This window comes from Cydia amplana, chromosome 27, assembly GCF_948474715.1.
Source record: "Cydia amplana chromosome 27, ilCydAmpl1.1, whole genome shotgun sequence".
Lineage (NCBI taxonomy): Eukaryota > Metazoa > Arthropoda > Insecta > Lepidoptera > Tortricidae > Cydia > Cydia amplana.
In genome coordinates, this window is record NC_086095.1 from 6,436,853 (window position 1) to 6,459,447 (window position 22,595).

Below are 22,595 nucleotides of genomic sequence, written 5' to 3' on the forward strand. Positions count from 1 at the left end.
ACATAAACCTTCCTCTTGAATCACTCTATCTATGATGGCGCCGATATTCCACAATTTGCAAGGTATCGGGCCAAAAACGTAGAAATTCAAAATGGCGTCAATTTTTATAAGCAGAACAGAACACTTACACTTAAAAATGCATGTTTAAGTTCCGCTTTGCCAGTAGCACGACGAGATCGGACTACAGCGAAGAAATTCAAAATGGCGTCGACATTTTACCAGTACAATTTCTAAGCAAGACAGAACGCTTACACTAATAAAGGCCTTATAAATTAATTTGATGTATATTTGGCACTCGTGAATTGTTTATAGTGAATTGTTTATAATGTAATTTAAAAATATATATGACTGTATATATTTTAGAAATAAGATATAAATTATAGTTTGACATGCATGTTTGAATATAATGTACCTAATTTAGTATTATGCATTATATAGTATGTAAGTGCTTTGGTTTAGTACTGTAAACTTGCATATTTGGAAATAAATAAATAAATTAATTAATGAGATCCGCTCTGACAGTAGAAAGGCACGATTGGGCTAAATATGGAGAAATTCAAAATGGCGGCGACTTTTACAGTTCTTTTTACAGTTTTTCAATGGAATATTGGACTTACACTCAAGAAAGCATGTATGAGGTCCGCTTTGACAGTAGCCAGGGGTTTCCCCTTTACGAGGGCCGTGAAGGTCTCCTCTTTATCAGCTGACAGTAGGAGCGACCCGAACCAGGAGCGCTTGGTTAACTCTGGCGATGTTTCCGGGGTTAGATGGACTTCTTCTGACGACGCTGGGGGTGAAAAGGGGTTAGTTAGCCAGGTTAGAAAGAATAATTATCAAGGGTGATTGTCATAATAATGATTCATATACTTATTGTTTTTACTATAAAGAAATTATTGACCGAAGCATAGTTCATTTTTCTTTAAGGAGTTAATAAAAAATATTTGTTGGATATTCAATTTTAATAGCTGTAAATAGAGTTAAATATTATATCCGCCATAAACGGCTTCGTATGCTGTTAAGGGAAGATCATGAAAATATTTTCAAAAAAATTTTTTTTAATAAATCAGGGGTGTTCAACCCCGAATTAGATAGGGCAACTCACCCTGCATCTTGCGGCGGTGGAATCGCGGTGATCCCAGGAAGGAGTTCTTGATCGTGGCTAAACGCGCGCGCCACGGCGCCGCTGCGCCCGCGCCGGCGCCGCTGCCGCCCGCCGCGCCTGCGCACACGCACAACAACCACGTCACACTCACAACCGGGGTGAATAGGGACGGCCGAGGCCCTTTCACCCCGATTAACGGTACCTATTTAAACGGTTCTTCATCTTATTTGCATAGTGCCTCCGAAGAGAATTAATTGTAATAGAGAAATAGAATCTAAGAAAAACACGTGTCTCTTAGTTTGACGTCCAAAACAGATGGCGCCGTACATACTGTGCCATATTCCAGGCAATCCAGGCGCTGATGAACTAAGTACTCTATTGTAAGACTTCTATTGCCATTTTCAAATACGCTTTTCCCCCCTCTCTTTTTGTACGCATGTGTGTCTGTGCGTAGTAGTTGCTAGCATTAACATAATACTTTGTAACTATCTGTGAGTTCTTTGTAATTGGCTTCCTGTTAGTGATGTACCGACTATTGATTTGGCCGACTAGCCGAGTAATCGGCGCTCGGATGGCCGATTAGTCGGCCGACTAGTCGGCCAGATCATTAGTTTGGTCTAAGTTCGGTTCAAATGCACTAAAAACAATCGTTTTACCCTTTCGTCGCGCTATTTATCATATAGTAACGCTAAACAATTAAATAAAAAAATCCTAAGGTTATATCACCCCACAATCGGACATAAAAAAACGACCACAAGGTCAATAATTTCGAACAAAAGTTTTCGTAAGCACCCTAAATAAAAATTTGGGTAAATAGGTAAAAAGCTTATGAAAATATGTGCTGTTTATTACTTTTTGCCCTGTTTTTCTGTCACTTATAAAGTGCCGACTAATCGGCCATTTTTGCCGACTAGTCGCCGACTAATCGCCGACTACAAATGAGGCCGAATAGTCGGCTTTCCCGACTAGTCGGCGACTAGTCGATACATCCCTACTACCTGTTTTTAATCTTGTTGTCTATTGTAAGGTTTAAAGCTGTTGGTTCTCCAAAACATAAATAAATACATAAATATGTTTTACGGCCACTGAATTGTCAAACGTCAACTTTTGACAATCAGAGTTACCGCAAAATGTATGGAGCTGTTCAGCGCCATCTCGATTAAGTACCTGTCAAATTCGAAGCACGAAATTGTCTTATATTTTACTACGCATCTTATTCAATCAATGTATCTTTGGTGCCACTATGGATCTCAAACGCCGACGTATATATCAGGGATGTTGCGGATGCCGATTTTTTGACATCCGCGGATGCGGATTTCATAGGCTCACATCCGCGGATGCGGATTTTATAGGCTCACATCCGCGTATGCGGATGTCAAGATAGATACATAAAAAACGTCAAATATTACATGTTAGTAATTTTTATTTCAAAAAATCGGCCAAGTGCGAGTCGGACTCGCGTTCCAAGGGTTCCGTACATTATGTCCCACTCACGCGTGACTGCTCATTTCTAGATTTTTTTGGCTAATGACTAATTACCTAACAGTCTAGCACTTACGCCGATGCTAAGACGTTCCTGTACCGACCTGTTCCACATCCGCATTAAACTCCGCATCGATTTTATGCGGATGCGGATGCGGATATTCGCAACATCCCTGGTATATATACATTTCAAGCAAATAATCATCCATTCCAGACGACCGGTCTGGCCTAGTGGGTAGTGACCCTGCCTGCTAAGCCGATGGTCCTGGGTTCGAATCCCGGTAAGGGCATTTATTTGTGTGATGAACACTAATATTTGTTCCGGAGTCATGGATGTTTTCTATGTATATAAGTATGTATATCGTCGCCTAGCACCCATAGTACAAGCTTTGCTTAGTTTGGGGCTAGGTTGATCTGTGTAAGATGTCCCCCAATATTTATTTATTTATTTATTATTTATTTATTTAAAAGTCAAAACCTGGGGCATGTAAAAATGAAAACTCGCTTACCAGTAATAGTATTTAAATTGGGGAAAAGAGACGGCTGCGCTGGCGACTGCGTGCTCGGAGGGCCGGGCAGGGACGATCGTTCCCGAACTGCAAGTTAGAGAGAGACAGTCATGCGAGGGCGGGTGCGGCATCACGAGCGGGTGACCGGTTCTAATGGGATGTTTATGACTGTGCTTTTAGGTGCCTTAAAGTCCTAAAAATTCTGCATAAAAAAATATAAAGTAATCATGGTCACCATATGACTTCTGACATACGCTGTATGGAAAGACACAAGACGTCACATTAGGGTGACCAAATTGTATGCAAAAATGTTTTTTTACTACTTGTCGTCTGAAAAATAACCCTCGTGCTTTGAAACCCACGCAACGCTCAAGATTCCACTTTTCGAACCACTCGCTACGCTCGTGGTTCAATTTTGGAATAATTCGCTTGCTCGGGTATAAATATTAGCACGAGCGGTTATACAAAAACTTTGCCCCCATGTAAAACAATAGTAGTTTGTGTTACAAGGGATCAAAATTTTCGTCAAGGGCGTACATTGAATCCTGAATGAAGCGATGGGTTCTACAACCCACGGGTTCTAGAATCCTGAGCTTAATGAGGGATTCAAGTGTTAACGCCCAAGACGAAATAATTTTGATACCGTGTGACACATACTGCTTTTCACATCAACTATGAGGAAAATAAAAAAAATCTTAATATTGACACAATCTGATGCTTAAACAGATTATTTAAGCTAAAAAAATAATGTGCAAAAAAAATTAAAAATAGTGTGCTAACACAGAAAAGTGTTACCGTAAAATGGGGTGAGTAGGTTTCGCGGGGAGAGGTGGGTTATGAATAGGGAGAGAAGGTTTGAGAGGGGGGTGAGAAGGGATTTTAAGGCTACTGCTACAAAAATAATGTATTCCAATTTAAAATGGAGCTATAGTAATACGCATAATAAAAAAAAATCGATCCAACATTCTTCCAAAATCACCTTTGTATGAAAAGCCCTCTCACCCCAAATACGAGGCACTACGGGGTGAGGTGGGTTTTCCTCTTTATCGTCAAAGTTATGAAATGGAACTACCCAAAATAAGATAAAAACTAAAATACAAACGTCCGGAACACTTATTATATACATTCAGTTTGCATATGTAAAAATAAAATGTTATCGAGGTTTGAATGTCAGTTTTGCGCCTACTCACCCCATTTTACGGTACTTTGATCGCTCCTAGCAGGGAGGAAAAAGCTCTTTTCCAAATAGGTGGTGTGAAAATAACTATTGTATATTACCTCTGTGTGACTGCGAAGAAGGGCTGTGCGGTCTGACTGGCACTGTGTTGCCTAGCAACGGAGATTCGTTTATAATGATAACAGCCTCCCCTGGCTCGCCGCCTGAAATATACGAAAATTAGTCAATCAGTGTTTTTTATTATAAAAAAACCGGCCAAGTGCGAGTCGGACTCGCGTTCCAAGGGTTCCGTACTTTAAGTCCGACTCACGCTTAACTGCACATTTCTAATAGGTTTTCCTGTCATATATAGGTAAAGAACTATTTTGTGTATTTTTTTCAAAATTTTAAGACCTAGTTAGTAGTTTCGGAGTAAAGGGGGGGGGGGGATGGTAATTTTCTTAAATAACTTCGTACCTATTTATTTTAAAATTATAACAAAAATATATCTGAAATTCTCAAAATGAGCTCTTTCATGTGATATATACCTATTTTAGACCCAGTAGTTTCGGAAATGGCTATTTTTTTAATAACTTCTAACCTATTTATTTTAAAATTATAACAAAAATATATTTGAAATTTTCTAAATGAGCTCTTTTATTTGATAGGTATATAACACGATATAAACTTTATTTTTTAACTTTCTTATTTACCCCCCAAAAGTGGCCCCCATGTTTAAAATTTATTTGTTTACATTACATGTCCGTCTTTGAGTCACAAACTGACATATGTGTGCCAAATTTCAACTTAATTGGTCCAGTAGTTTCGGAGAAAATAGGCTGTGACAGACGGACAGACGGGCAGACGCACGAGTGATCCTGTAAGTGTTCCGTTTTTTTTTCTTTTCAGGTACGGAACCTTAAGAAACGAAATTTGCTTTTTAACTTAGGGCAAGATCACAGTCTTCAATTACACTAGTCAACCGTCTGAATTAAGTGAAAGTAGTAGTTAAGTTATAATATCTGGGTGACCGAGCTTCGCTCGGAAAACATATAAAAACTCGAAAATGCGCGTTTTCCCAGAGATAAGACCTAGCTAGATCGATTTCTCGCCCCCGAAAACCCCCATATAGTAAATTTCATCGAAATCGTTAGAGCCGTTTCCGAGATCCCCGAAATATATATATATATATATATATATAAATAAATAAATATATAAATAAACAAGAATTGCTCGTTTAAAGGTATTAGATATATCTATCCTGGCCCAGCCATACAAGTAAAAAAATCTAAAATTTCCCTCTGAATTCGAACCTAAAGTGTAGGAAATAGAGTTGATTTTGCGTTGTTTGATTTTTTTAATATTATAAATGGGCTTACTCATGGCCACAGACTAGCCGAGGCGAAGACGTGGCCTATGATGGAGCCTGCCAAGGTGCCTGTTCGAATTGAATTGAACGAAACAAAGCAAAAGCGACTCTGTTCCAATTGAATAAGATTTAAATTTCAATGAACTGAAGAAGTACTATAGGTAGGACCTTGGGCATTAGGAGCAGGGATGTTGCGAACATCCGCATCCGCAACCGCGGAACTTCCGCATTATATTCAACATCCGCATCTGCATCCGCATCCGCATAAAATCGATGCGGAGCTTATGCGGATGCGGATGTTGAACAAGTCGGTACAGGTACGTCTTAGCGGCGGCGTAAGTGCTAGGTAATTTCGTCATTACCTATAACGAAATCGTCTAGATCCAGAAAAGTCGGCCAAGTTCACAGACTTAAATATACCTAGATGACGCAAATGCATCTACTTCGCGTGTCCGAACCCCGACGAATCGTCGAGGTTGACCGTCGCTACTGACAGTCCACGCGCGTCAGTTGTTGCAGCCGGTAGTTCGTAAAAAATTAAAAAATGCCTCGTTGCGTGATAAGTAACTGCAACAGCCCAAAAATTGCAAGCACCCAAGGGCAAGGACATATTTCCTATCACAGGTAAGTAATTTTAAAAAGATATTATGCGTAAATTCATTTTAAAACAATTTTTTAAGTATTCCAAGTTGTGTTTCCAATAATATACCTAAGTAACTATAGATTAACGTTACAAATCTATATTTTCATTACATTGCGCGTTTGCTTTGAGCGTTTGATCTGACGTTGTGTGTTAAAGAGTCGATGAATATCGGAACTAGCGATACTGTCGCGCATCGCTTGAATCGCTTCGACTTCGTGGTACAGGCCATTTCTCATTCGTCCGTCAAATTTAGCGACTAGTGTTGTTCGTTCTACAATATCAATAATCGATTCTAATCGATTACTCGATTTCGAACAGACGAATGATATTATCTAGTATCATAGAGAAATAAGTAAGACAAGAGTGCTCACTCCATACATCAGTTCAGACTATTAACTTCAGTGTCTACATCTAGCATCGAGTAGCGGAACTATCAGTACTGCTACTTGACAATAGATGTAGCACCGACCGGAAAGTCTTATGCTGTTGAGATAAGACTTTCCGGTCGGTGCTACATCTATTGTCAAGTAGCAACTATCAGTATAGTTCCGCTACTCGATGCTAGATGCTAATAGTCTTTTTGGTACTAAAACTGATGTATGGAGTGAGCACTCTATGTATTTTTTTCTCTATGCTAGTATTAAAAAAAAAACAATTTAATCATTATTGTTAAAAAAGGAGGGTAATTTGAACATATACGAATATATGTTTATACGTTTAGTATGTTTATAAATTACTACCGTGTTTCAAAAAAACTTTCATTATTTTTGTTTTCCACATGATCCAGTCATAGATTTTGAAAATACCAGTTTCACTGAAGGGAAAAGTTGGGAAGAAGATCATTCGTCTGTCAGAAAATCGATGTCATTCATGACAATCGATTTGTGATCTTTGGCGTGGTTCGCGGGGGAGCGGGGAGTGAGCGAGCGAGACCGCAGATATAAAATCTATGAGTATGAGCAAGACAGTTGAATCGTAGCGGGGCAGAGGGGCATCGGTGTCTTTGAATCGGTTAGGGTTTCCCATCACTAAATTGCGACTGTGACGTCACAGTAGGTGGTAAAAATCGGCACGCTTGGTTTCAATACAAATCGTGATATTTGCTTTATCTATGGTATATTTAAGTCTGTAGCCAAGTTACTGTTTATTAAATATAACGCACCTATATTCTTGCTCAAATACGTCAAATACTAAACGTTTCGTTTTTTTTTAATAAAAAAAATACTAAAAATTTAATATTTGACGTTTTCTAAGTACCTAATCTTGACATCCGCATCCGCATCCGCGGATGTGAGCCTTTAAATATCCGCATCCGCGGATGTCAAAAAATCTGCATCCGCAACATCCCTGATTAGGAGGAAATGTATAACTCACTTATATTGAGGCTTATCGTAGGTCCCGTAGAGTTGGCCCTCTGGTGGTGATGCTCGCGGACCGACGGCGATGCTACAAATACAAGTTATATAGTTCGTTTTTTTTAGCATTAGCATAGAGAAATATATAAAGACAAGAGTGCTCACTCCATACATCAGTTTTACTATTAATTTCAGTGTCTACATCTGGCATCGAGTAGCGGAACTATCAGTACTGCTACTTGACAATAGATGTAGCACCGACCGGAAAGTTTTATCTCAACAGCATAAGACTTTCCGGTCGGTGCTACATCTATTGTCAAGTAGCAGTACTGATAGTTCCGCTACTCGATGCTAGATGCTAATAGTCTTTTTGCTACTAAAACTGATGTATGGAGTGAGCAATCTATGTATTTTTTTCTCTATGGCATTAGAAAGAACTTGAAAGAAGGTAAGCGATTTTGACATGTCTTTTAATTGAAAAACACTTTTTAAAAATCAATAACTATTACTTATGAAAGCAGAAGACTATAAAAGATCGTATTAGATTCATAATTGTTACATATTTGCCGTAACTTATTTTTAAAATGTGTTTTTCAATTAAAAGACACATCAAGATTGTATACCTTATTTCTGATGCTAAAAAAAAACAAACTATAATTGGTCAAACCAATCAGTCAGTTATTGAGGTGTGCACTAAAGAGTATTTGTATTGTATTGTATTGTAATAATATATGTAAGTTGGTCAAACCAAATTATTCATATTCATATTTTTATTGATAAAAGTAATTACACGTCAAGATTTGTTACATACAATTGGATTACATTTACCTAAATGTAAATTATATAATCGTTTCAATACAAATGTCAATTTCATTATTTACAAATTGAAAATCCAAGTACACAGGTACAATGGAGACATTAGAAAAATGCAATAAATAATAACTTATGATCTATTTACTTATTTACATTGTGTGCGTGGATCGATGACACCTTCAGTAAATAAGAAAAAAAAACAACATGTTGCATTCCGGGAGTGCTGGCAGAAGTTAAAACTCAATCACTATTGCAAAATGTCTGCAGCACTATGTATAATTGAGGTTGACGCCAGAAAGTTTCAAAATTTAAGTTTTTTTTAACTTCCACAAACGATAAAAGTAAGGGTACCATTCGATTCCTTACATTTCATGCAATAAAATATTGTATAGCAACTATATACATAAACGCAATATTTCGCCGACAGAAAAGCAATTTTCTTGTTTTGTCCATACTACAAGATGGGCGATGACCTCTGATGGGCCTCTGGCCGTTTTGTATAGGGCGTTTCGCGAGTTAAGTGCGACTGTCGGCCTTTGACTACAATTTCTGACTTTTGTGTTACTTTAATGCAATGGGTCCCATATAGACATTTGATCCTAAAAACAAACCCGATCGATTGATACCATAAATGAAAATTAGTCATGTAGCCTATTGTCTCCTCGCTGATGGGACAGCATTCTGTCATTACAACAAGAAATAGTTGATTGACCCATATACTTGGGTGCCCTGAAAACCAGCGTAGTGTCTTAGAGACACTGCTTATGCTGAGCGGCATCCTATTTGGTCATAGAGAAAAAAATACATAGAGTGCTCACTCAATACATCAGTTTTAGTACCAAAAAGACTATTAGCATCTAGCATCGAGTAGCGGAACTATCATTACTGCTAACTTGACAATAGATGTAGCACCGATCGGAAAGTCTTATGCTGTTGAGATAAGACTTTCCGGTCGGTGCTACATCTATTGTCAAGTAGCAGTACTGTTAGTTCCGCTACTCGATGCTAGATGTAGACACTGAAATTAATAGTCTGAACTGATGTATGGAGTGAGCACTCTATGTATTTTTTTCTCTATGATTTGGTGTACCTTTCTTTAATTAATTTTCTCTTGTACCTAAATAATGTATTTTTTTTACGCCAAATAAATATTTTCTATTCTATTCTATATAGAATACGTACCTAGTGGTGACCCTGGGGTGGCAGGCGTGCCTCCCAGAGACGATACTCGGTGCGGCGTGTGGCCTGCTGTCACAATTTTATTTTATTTTATTTCAATACAGCTACGGGGTCCCGTTGTTTCCCATAAAGTTTTTAGTCATAATGTATTGTTTGTCATATTATCATTAGTCATAAAACTGAAACCGTTCACTTTTCAAGATTTTCGTTAGGTTATCCTATAGATAGGTTAGGTTAGGTTAGGTTTGTTTTTTGGCAATCCTGAAAAGTGACGCGTTTCTGAACCAAATGAATTATGACTAACGAACATGCGGGCAATACATTATGACTTTTTGTATTTGGGAAACAATAGAGACCTATACAGCTATATACACACACACACACACACAGCACAGCAGCAGTACAGCTATATTTTTACATGGTTCTATTTTGACTGGTGACATTAAGTCCGCCATTTGTACATTCTTTTTATGTTTGTGCAATAAGGTTGAAATAAATAAATATATACTTGGTCAAGCAGATCTTGACAGTAGAAAAAGGCGGCAAATTTGAAAAATGTAGGTGCGAAGAAAATTTGTATTTCGAGCCTTTTTTTACTGACAAGATTTGGTTGACCAAGTATATATTTCAAGACTTTTTATAAATCACTAGCGACCCGCCCCGGCTTCGCACGGGTTAACAAATTATAAATAAACCTTCCTCTTGAATCACTCTATCTATAAAAATCAGTTGCGTAGTTTTAAAGATCTAAGCATACATACATACAGACAGCGGGAAGCGACTTTTTTTTATACTATGTAGTGATTATTCAAAATCATTAAAAGTCTAACCTATGAATTGAATAAACAGCATAAAAATGGAATCAAAATACTTTGTACTCTTGTGGATAAAAATACAGGGGGTTTAAATCCTCTCGGGGCAGAGGTGTAGGGTTGGAGCCGGTGTAGCTTTATTTGATGTTCATAAGCGCATTGTAATATGCCTACTTGAATAAACTTTATCTTATCTTATCTTACATTTTGCTCATTGTTTTAATGAAGAGATCCTTTCACAGATGAAAACATCATTGATGATTTTACACATAGGTACCTATCGTCACATCCTTACTTCAAATTTGAGATATATATCAGGGATGTTGCGAATATCCGCATCCGCAACCGCGGAACTTCCGCATTATTTTCAACATCCGCATCCACATCCGCATAAAATCGATGCGGATTTAATGCGGATGCGGATGTGGAACAGTTCGGTACAGGAACGTCTTAACATCGGCGTAAGTGCTAGACTGCTAGGTAATTTAGTCATTAGCCAAAAAAACCTATTAGAAATTAGCAGTCAAGCGTGAGTGGGACATAATGTACGGAACCCTTGGAACGCGAGTCCGACTCGCACTTGGCCAGTTTTTTAAAATAAAAATTACTAAAATCTAATATTTGACGTTTTTTATGTACCTATCTTGACATCCGCATCCGCGGATGTGAGCCTTTAAAAATCCGCATCCGCGGATGTCAAAAAATCGGCATCCGCAACATCCCTGATATATATCATGAATATAGACCTTATATGTATGTACGTAAGGTGTATACTCACTCGGCGGGCTGGCGGGCAGCTGCGGCGAGCTGCGGCCCTCACGACGCGACGCTGACCTACAACACAATAAAACGTGCTAAATTCGACCTTATACGCTAATAGATAAGATCGGATTTAGAATAGGGACTGTGTCACTTATGACCAAATGTAACATACTCTGCTCAATACATGGGGCCCGTTTCTCAAAAGCTTGTAACTTGTAATACAAGCGGATGTCACTTTTTATCAGCTGTTGTTAGAAAGGGACTTCCACTTGTATTACAAGTTACAAGCTTTTGAGAAACAGGCCCAAGGTCTTTGAAATTAACCAAAATGCCTAAAACATGCATTAGACGACGCGGATCGCAGCTACGTAACGAAATAGGGTAATTCGCCAGTAACTGGCCACCTTAAACTAAAAATGAATTCTATTCACCTATAAACAGAATTCATTTTAGTATAAGGTTTCAATAACTGGCCACCCTTCAATAACTAGCCACCTTATACTAAAATGAATTCTGTTTATAGGTGAATAGAATACATTTTTAGTTTAGGGTGGCCAGTTACTGGCGAATAACCCTAAATATCGCAAAATCGCTTAGTCTCTCTAAGGGCCGATTACACCAACCACAGTTAATGGACTGACTAACGTCACTCAGTGAGCTATGTGACTTCTCATACAACAAAATGTAGCTAACTCTTTAACGGTGACACACGGTTTGGTGCAACCGACCAGGGATGTTGCGAATATCCGCATCCGCAACCGCGGAACTTCCGCATTATTTTCAACATCCGCATCCGCATCCGCATAAAATCGATGCGGATTTAATGCGGATGCGGATGTGGAACAGGTCGGTACAGGAACGTCTTAGCATCGGCGTAAGTGTTAGACTGCTAGGTAATTTAGTCATTAGCCAAAAAAACCTATTAGAAATTAGCAGTCAAGCGTGAGTGGGACTTAATGTACGGAACCCTTGGAACGCGAGTCCGACTCGCACTTGGCCGGTTTTTTGAAATAAAAATTACTAAAATGTAATATTTGACGTTTTTTATGTATCTATCTTGACATCCGCATCCGCGGATGTGAGCCTTTTAAAATCCGCATCCGCAACATCCCTGCAACCGACCCTAACTTAGTCGTTTTATACTGACCTACGTTGACACAGGATGTGTTTTGGGCAGAAAAAACGACGCATTCTTAACTAACAAGTAGGATAATTCGCCAGTAACTGGCCACTTTTAGTAATTGGCCACCCCAAACCTAAAAAGAATTCTATTCACCTATAAATAAAACTAATTTTAGTATAAGGTGGCCAGTTATTGAAAGCTGGCCAGTTATTGAAACCTTATACTAAAATAATTCTGTTGGTAGGTGAATAGAATTCATTTTTAGTTTAGGGTGGCCAGTTACTAAAAGTGGCCAGTTACTGGCGAATTACCCTATCGTATAAATTACCGTACAAAACCATTTAACACATAATGTGCCTAAAATCATACCAGACGAATTGTATACGGGTCTCACCAAAATGTAATATTGTCGCACCTGAATTGTGACCGGCGGGGCGTGATAGGTGACCCTTCACTGATTTGACCGAAATGGGCAGATTGGCCGTTCACCTGAAAAATAATATGATATTAAAAAAAAACAGTAATAAGTTTTTGGAGAAATAATCATTTTTGGTACAAGCTTTTATCGCTGACTGTACTTTTCTTTCCACAGGCATAGACAAGACAAGACAAGACAAGACACGACAAGACAAGACAAAAGAAGACAAGGTAAGACAAGAGTGCTCACTCCATACATCAGTTAGACTATTAATTTCAGTGTCTACATCACTGACAATCCAACCTCTAGACTGAGCTTAGGCAAATTCTTTCATGAAACCGATGCTGCCAAAAATACTGGGGTGCGGGGGGACGAGGTGAGCGAATCCCGTGCCGTGATTGGTCCGTTCAAAGACACGGACCAATCACGGCACGGGATTGACTCGAAGATGGAGTAACGCTACCGTATGTGTGGCAGAGGGGGTAGCGCGACTATTCTATGTCTAGAGGTTGGATTGTCTGTGGTCTACATCTATCATATCTATTATGCTGTTGAGATAAGACTTTCCGGTCGGTGCTACATCTATTGTCAAGTAGCAGTACTGATAGTTCCGCTACTCGATGCTAGATGCTAATAGTCTTTTTGGTACTAAAACTGACACTTACGTATTCTACGTAGACACACCGTTAGCGCGATGTAGGATCCACGTCCGCTTGTATAGCACCATCTAGCGTACGGTTGGGTAAACTTTACTCACTCTGAGCGTGCCCAGGCGCTTGCGAGGCGGGTCGGGCGCAGGCGGAGCGGGTTGAGGTCTCCGTGATTTACGATTTAGAAGCAGGAAGTAAGCACCCAATACCTCCTTAACATTGACACTAGACACTTATGTATTCCACGTAGACACACCGTTAGCGCGATGTAGGATTGTCATCTATCAGTACACCGCCATCTAGCGTACGATTGAGTAAACTTCACTTACTCTGCACGTGTCCAGGCGGGTCGGGTCGGGTCGGCGGTCGCCTTCTCTTACACTCCAAGTAGAAAGTAGATACCCAATACTCGACCCAGGCATATTATTCGCGATAGTAAAAAAGTACTTATGCATTCTACGTAGACACGCCGTTAACGCGATGTAGGAATCACACGTACCTGTACAACGCCATCTAGCGTACGATTGGGTACTCTGCACGTGTCCAAGCGCTTGCGAGGCGGTTCGGGCGCGGGCTGTGGTTTCATTCTCTGGCTTCTCTTACACTCCAAGCAGAAAGTAGATACCCAATACTTGACACTGATATATATATCCAACGCGATTCACTAAGTACTTATGTATTCTACGTCAACATATCGTTAGCGCGATGTAGGATTCTCATCTATCTGTACAGCGCCCTCTAGCGTTCGATTGTGTAAACTCACCCTGCACGTGTCCAGGCGCTTGCGAGGCGGGACGTGCGCGGGCTGGGGTCTCCGTGCTATACGATTTAGAAGCAGGAAGTAAGCACCCAACACCTTCTTGACATTCACACTAGATACTTATGTATTCTACGTAGACACACCGTTAGCGCGATGTAGGATTCTCATATATCTGTACAGCGCCCTCTAGCGTTCGATTCTGTAAACTCACCCTGCACGTGTCCAGGCGCTTGCGGGTCGGGTCGGGTCGGGTCATATTATTCGCGATAGTAAAAAAGCACTTATGTATTCTACGTAGACACACCGTTAGCGCGATGTAGGATCCTCATTTATCGGTACAGCGCCCTCTAGCGTTCGATTGGGTAAACTCACCCTGCACGTGTCCAGGCGCTTGCGAGCTGTGGTTTCCTTCTCTGGCTTCTCATACACTCCAAGCAGAAAGTATACCCAATACTTGACACTGATATATATATCCAACGCGATTCACTAAGTACTTATTAATTTTACGTTAACACACCGTTAGCGCGATGTAGGATCCTCATCTATCTGTACAGCGCCCTCTAGCGTTCGATTGTGTAAACTCACCCTGCACGTGTCCAGGCGCTTGCGAGACGGGTCGGGTCGGGTCGGGTCGGGTCGGGTCGGGTCGGGTCGGGTCGGGTCGGGTCGGGTCGGGTCGGGTCTGGCGAGTGGCACGACGAGAGGACACAGCGGTGTGCAAGCACTGTGACAGAGGTGAGGAGGACACGGCGCATCACACCCGCGCCGTATGCCCTGCGTGGGATGAACCGAGATCGGAGATGGCTGCGGTTCTTGGAGCGGACCTATCGCTGCCGGCAATAGCCAGTGCGATGGTCCGCAACAGAGGCACCTGGGAGGCGGTCGTCGCGTTCTGCGACGCTGTCATGTCCCTAAAGGAGGCGGCGGAGAGAGAGCGAGAGGACGATCCCCTCTCGCTCCCTATCCGCCGAAAAAGGACCGGGCGGAGGCGGGCCGCGTATGACCGCCGCTTGCCGCCCTAACTGGGACCTCGGGCAGGAGATCGGGGGGTCTCCTGCCTGACGAGAGTGTCCCGAGGCGGATAAGGCGCAAAAAGTGCACACATGGGAGGGACAGTGGCAAAAGCCGCAATAGCCGAGCCCGCAAGGGCGACACGCACATGGCAGGGCCGAGGTAAGCGCCAAGCGTTCCCTTAGCCCTACCTCAGGCGGAGCGAGGGTACACCGAGGGGTTTTAGTGGGTAGGCCTCCCCCTAAGGGAGGAGAGTCCCACATAACTCCCGAACCCCCCCCCGGGGGGCGGGAGTATGCGAAACGCATTTCCCCTCGTAAAAAAAAAAAAAAAAAAAAAAAAAAAAAGGGTCGGGTCGGGTCGGGTCGGGCGGCGCGGGTTGGGGTCTCCATGTCTTACGATTTAGAAGCAGGAAGTAAGCACCCAATATCTTCTTGGCATTGACACTAGATACTTATGTATTCTACGTAGACACACCGTTAGCGCGATGTAGGATTGTCATCTATCTGTACAGCGCCCTCTAGCGTTCGATTGTGTAAACTCACCCTGCACGTGTCCAGGCGCTTGCGAGGCGGGACGTGCGCGGGCTGGGGTCTCCGTGCTTTACGATTTAGAAGCAGGAAGTAAGCACCCAACACCTTCTTGACATTCACACTAGATACTTATGTATTCTACGTAGACACACCGTTAGCGCGATGTAGGATTGTCATCTATCTGTACAGCGCCCTCTAGCGTTCGATTGTGTAAACTCACCCTGCACGTGTCCAGGCGCTTGCGAGGCGGGTCGGGTGTCGCCTTCTCTTACACTCCAAGTAGAAAGTAGATACCCAATACTCGACCCTGACATTATTCGCGATAGTAAAAAAGTACTTATGTATTCTACGTAGACACACCGTTATCGCGATGTAGGATTCTCATCTATCTGTACAGCGCCCTCTAGCGTTTGATTGGATAAACTTCACTCACTCTGCACGTGTCCAGGCGCTTGCGAGGCGGGTCGAGACCTCTTGACATTGACAGTTGGCACTAGATACTTACGTATTCTACGTAGACACACCGTTAGCGCGATGTAGGATTCTCATCTATCTGTACAGCGCCCTTTAGCGTTCGATTGTGTAAACTCACCCTGCACGTGTCCAGGCGCTTGCGAGGCGGGACGTGCGCGGGCTGGGGTCTCCGTGCTATACGATTTAGAAGCAGGAAGTAAGCACCCAACACCTTCTTGACATTCACACTAGATACTTATGTATTCTACGTAGACACACCGTTAGCGCGATGTAGGATCCTCATCTATCTGTACAGCGCCATCTAGCGTTCGATTGTGTAAACTCACCCTGCACGTGTCCAGGCGCTTGCGGGTCGGGTCGGGTCGGGTCGGGTCGGGTCGGGTCGGGTCGGGTCGGGTCGGGTCATATTATTCGCGATAGTAAAAAAGTACTTATGTATGCTACGTAGACACACCGTTAGCGCGATGTAGGATTCTCATCTATCTGTACAGCGCCATATAGCGTTCGATTGTGTAAACTCACCCTGCACGTGTCCAGGCGCTTGCGAGGCGGGTCGGGTCGGGCGCGGGCGGCGCGGGTTGGGGTCTCCATGTCTTACGAATTAGAAGCAGGAAGTAAGCACCCAACACCTTCTTGACATTCACACTAGATACTTATGTATTCTACGTAGACACACCGTTAGCGCGATGTAGGATTCTCATCTATCTGTACAGCGCCCTCTAGCGTTCGATTGGGTAAACTCACCCTGCACGTGTCCAGGCGCTTGCGGGTCGGGTCAGGTCGGGTCGAGTCGAGTCGAGTCGGGTCGAGTCGGGTCGGGTCGAGTCGGGTCGGGTCGGGTCGGGTCGGGTCGGGTCGGGTCGGGTCGGGTCAGGTCATATTATTTGCGATAGTAAAAAAGTACTTATGTATTCTACGTAGACACACCGTTAGCGCGATGTAGGATTCTCATCTATCTGTACAGCGCCATCTAGCGTTCGATTGTGTAAACTCACCCTGCACGTGTCCAGGCGCTTGCGAGGCGGGTCGGGCGCGGGCGGCGCGGGCTGGGGTCTCGGCTCGTCGTCCCGCGCGGGTCTCCTTCTTTTACGTTCCAGAAGTAGGAAGTAGATTACTTTCTCCGTGTTATGGCTGAAAATATAGTCACATTTCACTACTAAGGAACAAGTTAGTGATGTACCGACTATTGATTTGGCAGATCATTAGTATCGTCTAAGTTCGGTCATAGAGAAAAAAATACATAGAGTGCTCACTCCATACATCAGTTTTAGTACCAAAAAGACTATTAGCATCTAGCATCGAGTAGCGGAACTATCAGTACTGCTACTTGACAATAGATGTAGCACCGACCGGAAAGTCTTATCTCAACAGCATAAGACTTTCCGGTCGGTGCTACATCTATTGTCAAGTAGCAGTACTGATAGTTCCGCTACTCGATGCTAGATGCTAATAGTCTTTTTGGTACTAAAACTGATGTATGGAGTGAGCACTCTATGTATTTTTTTCTCTATGGTTCGGTTCAGATGCACTTAAAAAACAATCGTTTTACCCCCTTCGTCGCGCTTTTCGACATATCAGTAACGCTAAAAATAAATAATAAATCCTAAGGAAGAAAGCGACCACACGGTCAATAATTCGGGCAAAAGTTTTCGTAAGCACCCTAAATAGGAATTTGGGTAAAATAGGTGAAAAGCTTATGGGAAATATTTGCAGTTTATTTATTATTGCCCTGGTTTTCTGTCACTTATAAAGTGCCGACTAATCGGCCATTTTTGCCGACTAGTCGCCGACTAATCGCCGACTACAAACTACAAATGAGGCCGGATAGTCGGCTTTCCCGACTAGTCGGTACAAATAGAACAAATCAAATCTGACGTTTACAACCAAAAGGTACCACATTGTCTGTTTTCGATAAGGTTGATTTCAAATTGAAGCTATATGGAAATAGCATCTAATAGACAACCAACAATAATTACCCTTTTGGTTGAGAATGGCACAAATTAGTTCATAACACTAAAATACAACAGTAAAATAATTAAATTCAAGATACAAATAGATAAGTACAAACTATAAAATTGAAATATACAAATAACAATATGAAGAAACTATTTACTTACTGTGGACTGAGTAACTCTTGAATTAACTTGTCGCGTTGTTTGAAACATCCTAAACTGCATATAGCCTGCAACAGAATACATATTATGTATAAATATTTACGGTAGCTACATATGGTGCTACTTTACCGCCCTAGGGCGGGATTAAGGACAATACGTGCCTATGTCAAAAATTTAAAGGGCCAAAACGTTGTACAATAGACGTGCGAAAAGTAGGTAATTCGCAACTCGTGTCGATTTAAAATACTCCATTCGGTCGTGTTTTAATTTATCGACACGAATTGCGTATTTCCTACTTATACCGTAATGTATCGTACACTTTTATCGTAATGTAATATTTAATGTATACATATGATTACCTATGTGCACATCTGCGCACGCTGATTATAAATTTTCATATTTTTTCATTCATACAAAATATAAGAAAAATTCAAAACCCTTGGAACTATGAGGTTTTTTGCATTTTAAAGTAATTCAAGGGGTTAAAAAGACCTTTATTGCTTTACACAATGCTAAATCAATATTTCGATTTTTATTCCACCACCATCATGGGAAGCTCTTGTTCTAATTCACCCCGGCCTATTGCCAGATATAGCTAACTATACAAATGTCTATAATACCTGTAGAACATCAGGGTCTATAGCTTCAGCACTGGGTAGCACCCTGGTCTGAACCACCTCCATCATGGGGAGCTCCTGTTCTAACTCGCCCCGGCCTCCTGCAGTCACCCAGCCGTGTCGGGTTATCTCTGCAAGCTGTGTAAAAAACATCAGTATAAATAAATATTGTGGGATAATCCAATTGTAGGTATCCCTGTCTGGCCCTATGGTTGACTGGTAGAGAATGCCATTTGGCGTTAAGTCCGCCATTTGTACGTTGTTGTAAATATTTTATGCAATAAAGTTTAAATAAATAAATGAGTCTGAATAAATTAACAATAAATTAAATAATAGGTGAGTTGGTCTAAGGCCAAGCGCGCACCACGATTTTAAATCGTGCGACGCGATTTTAAAATCGCGCTGTAATACATATTTTCTTGTCGCATGTGCGCGCACTGGCATATAAACACATACGTTGCATTTCTGCGACAAAATAATTGCGCGACAAATAATCGTGGTGCGTTCTTGGCCTAATAGCAAAGAGTCTCGACCAACATCTTGAGAGACTCTCGCTAGGTGGTTGGATCAAGGGCCAGATGCAGAAGGCGGTGATCTTGGACACAGCGCGGATAGTCCACCGGTTCCTCTCTCTGCGGCCCTGACTACCGGTAGCTTGGGCCCTGCCCCGCTTAGGTTAGGTTTTTTATAATGTGTTTATATGTATTTTTTATTGTTTTGTAAGTGTTTAATTGTTTATATATTTTACTTTTATATTCATATTATAAAAACCCTAACTTAAGACGGAAAATAAATAAATAAATAATCTGTCTGAACAAGCAAATTGCACTTTTTTTCTGAAAATGCTCATAGATGGAAGAAATATGTCATGTGTCAAGAAATATGTCTAAGAACAAATCAAAGATAAATATGAAATCAATAAATTTTTATCAAAAAAAAAAACATTTTTGGTACAAGCTTTTATCACTGACTGTACTTTTCTTACAACAGACAACTAATACTCATCGAGTCAATTCTAAACACCCCTAACACAATTAGGTTGCGTTGTTTCATCACAGAGTTCCTATGGCCACCTCCTGATCAGACCAGCTCGATGGTATTATAATATTGCATTGTCACCCGACTTACATACGTATGCAAATTTTCAGCTTCATTGGAAGTCGGAAAGTGGGTCAAATTTAGCTTGCAACTTTTGACCTGTATAAACATAGTTACATATTTGCATAGGTACAGTCGGCCAAAAATGTGGTCCACCACCCTACGGTTGAGGTTTGTTTGAACGTCATGAGACAACAAGGTCGATTATAATATTATGTCAGTGACAATTGTCAACCTTAACCAGAAACTTTTGTCAAAACTGGTAGACCACTTTCTTGGCCCACTGTACATTGCAAGTTAAATAAAAGCTTGTAAAAACAGACTTACAGTCATCCTCTTCTCCGGGTTGACTTCAATCATGCCTCGCAATAGCTGCTGGCAGTCTGGTGGCACAAAGTGTGGCACGTGGAACACACCTCGCTTCACCTGTAACAAAACACATTGTCATCAGTCAGGATTAGAAGTGGTGACAAGGGTAACACATTGTAGTCCTTAATATATGCCAGTAGTATATGCGTGATAGAATAAAAGCCAGACCACCTGCGGCAATATATATAACTATGTTAACGGTATGCTCGCAATGTCCGCGAACTTTTACTGACAAGATCGGCTAGATCAGCCACTTGCGAGCACACCAGCGACAGCAACACTTTAACAGCGATTTTACTATATAAAGTGACTAAAAACTGATCTCGCAGCCAACATTTAATTACAATTTTGCAGTTTACTAACTTTTCTACCTTTCATATACAAGTTTAAAAAGTTTTGGACGTTAGCGAAAGTAAACAAACCTTCTCAAGTAACTGTCGTAGATTATCATCGTCAAACGGCAGGGCGCCGACGAGCAGCGCGTACAGGATGACGCCGCACGACCACACGTCCGCTCTTCGGCCATCGTATTTCTCGCCCTAAAAATATAAAGGAGTATAAATTTATTAAACATTTTGAACTGTAAACAAACTCAAGTCTACACAAACGGACGCATGACGTGACGGACGCACAGCCGGCACAGCGAATGTAACTGTCGCTGTCAAATACGGAGCTGCCATATGGCAAAAGCTAAAACCCCCCAAGGCATTTCTTGAGGCTGTAAAATATGCAGACACACATAACATTAAAAAAACAATTATCTTCTCTGACAGCGAGTTGCCTGCAGGCAATTGTAGGCAATCAATTCAAATTTAAAGCAAAATTTCTATTGATCCTTGAAATTAAGGCTGTGCTACGTAGGTGTGAACTGCGGGGCCTACATATTGTTCTCGGATGGGTTCCAAGCCACTGTGGTATTAGAGGTAATGAGATGGCTGATATATGGGCAAAACGGGCGATTGAGATTGGATCAATAAAACAGGAAATTTACAGTACTGACCTGTTGAGTTGTGCGCTATCTGATACTTGGAGGATACAACTAAACGGAGTAGCCATTAACAGGCTTTCCCCTCTGTCGAAAATAGGCGGCCAACGGTCATACACAATGTATGGACTGACGTTTATCTGACATGGCTATTTTTACGTTACGCATACATTTGACGTTCCCCTCCCCCGCAAAAATCGGCAGACTGTTTTGTACAGAAAATTACAGACATGGCGTCTCCGTTTGATTATATCCTCCAAGATCTGATATGTTTGATTCATGGCAGGAACAATGGGATACCTCTAGATTAGAGACCGGTAAACATTATGGCTGTATACAACCTCGAATTACTCGAAAACCGTGGTTCTATCGATTCCGTACTTCTCCGAAATGGGTAATATCCACCATTTGTCGCTTACGCTTAGGCAAAGTATGTACCCCGTTATTTCTGGCTATGATTGGTGTCCGTGCGAATTCAATGTGTGAATGTGGGTTGGATGAGGGCAACTTGGACCACATCTTCTTTGCTTGTTCAAAATGTAGCTACTCGCTGTACGATGTATTACCCGAAAATGTTCCACGACCTGTATGCTTTAGCTCGCTACTTTATCACATGGATACTAAGCTAACTTCTATCTTAATTAAATATTTACAAACGAATAACATTAAACTCTAAATAACGTCTTATCTTTTCTAATTTAATTCGTTTAATTCATGTCAATTTATACTCTATATCTAATATATCTCTATCTATATTATATATATAAAGTATTCTTCTCTTCCACTTCCTTCATGTTGGCACTACTAACGTTCTGTCACCCGCTTCCCGTTTTTTTGCTAATTTTTGTATTCGTCATGTGTTTGTCTGTGATGTTCATAACAATTATTTGTTTTTAGGGTTTCCCAACTACATCCTTCCAAAAATACAAAATTATTATACCGAACCTTCTCCTCACGTGTGAAAGTCAACCAAAGAGTAGTATAATATATATAACACCGACATTGGCAAATTCACCCTGGGCAAAATTGCAGGGAGTAAGCCAGGAGAAAAAAAAAACCCCCAAAATATTTCGCCTCTGAGTTAAAAATTCTGGATAATGGTTTAAATATTTTGACTCTATATCAAAAAAATTGCTACGTAATATTTGAAATGAAGGAATTTGAAATATCTAGTAAGAATAATAAGAATAAAATAGAAGTATAGCTGGTCAACCAAATCTTGACAGTAAAAAAAGGCGCGAAATTCAAATTTTCTATGGGA

The 22,595-nt window shown here is 41.2% G+C and overlaps 1 protein-coding gene across 1 annotated transcript in view; it reads right to left on the reverse strand.

Moving 5' to 3' along the window:
- Positions 1-22,595, reverse strand: part of LOC134660510 (serine/threonine-protein kinase BRSK2) — a 56,130-nt gene that overhangs the window by 13,490 nt on the left and 20,045 nt on the right. Inside the window, exons 7-19 of the mRNA XM_063516282.1 lie at positions 20,772-20,888; positions 20,308-20,406; positions 18,886-19,020; positions 18,269-18,333; positions 17,147-17,282; positions 12,721-12,794; positions 11,199-11,254; positions 9,612-9,677; positions 7,636-7,707; positions 4,372-4,473; positions 3,094-3,180; positions 1,103-1,219; positions 618-787 (exon numbers count right to left, since the gene is read on the reverse strand). Of these exons, the coding sequence (XP_063372352.1) occupies positions 618-787; positions 1,103-1,219; positions 3,094-3,180; positions 4,372-4,473; positions 7,636-7,707; positions 9,612-9,677; positions 11,199-11,254; positions 12,721-12,794; positions 17,147-17,282; positions 18,269-18,333; positions 18,886-19,020; positions 20,308-20,406; positions 20,772-20,888 (1,296 nt within the window). The remainder of the gene's footprint in view (positions 1-617; positions 788-1,102; positions 1,220-3,093; positions 3,181-4,371; positions 4,474-7,635; positions 7,708-9,611; positions 9,678-11,198; positions 11,255-12,720; positions 12,795-17,146; positions 17,283-18,268; positions 18,334-18,885; positions 19,021-20,307; positions 20,407-20,771; positions 20,889-22,595) is intronic.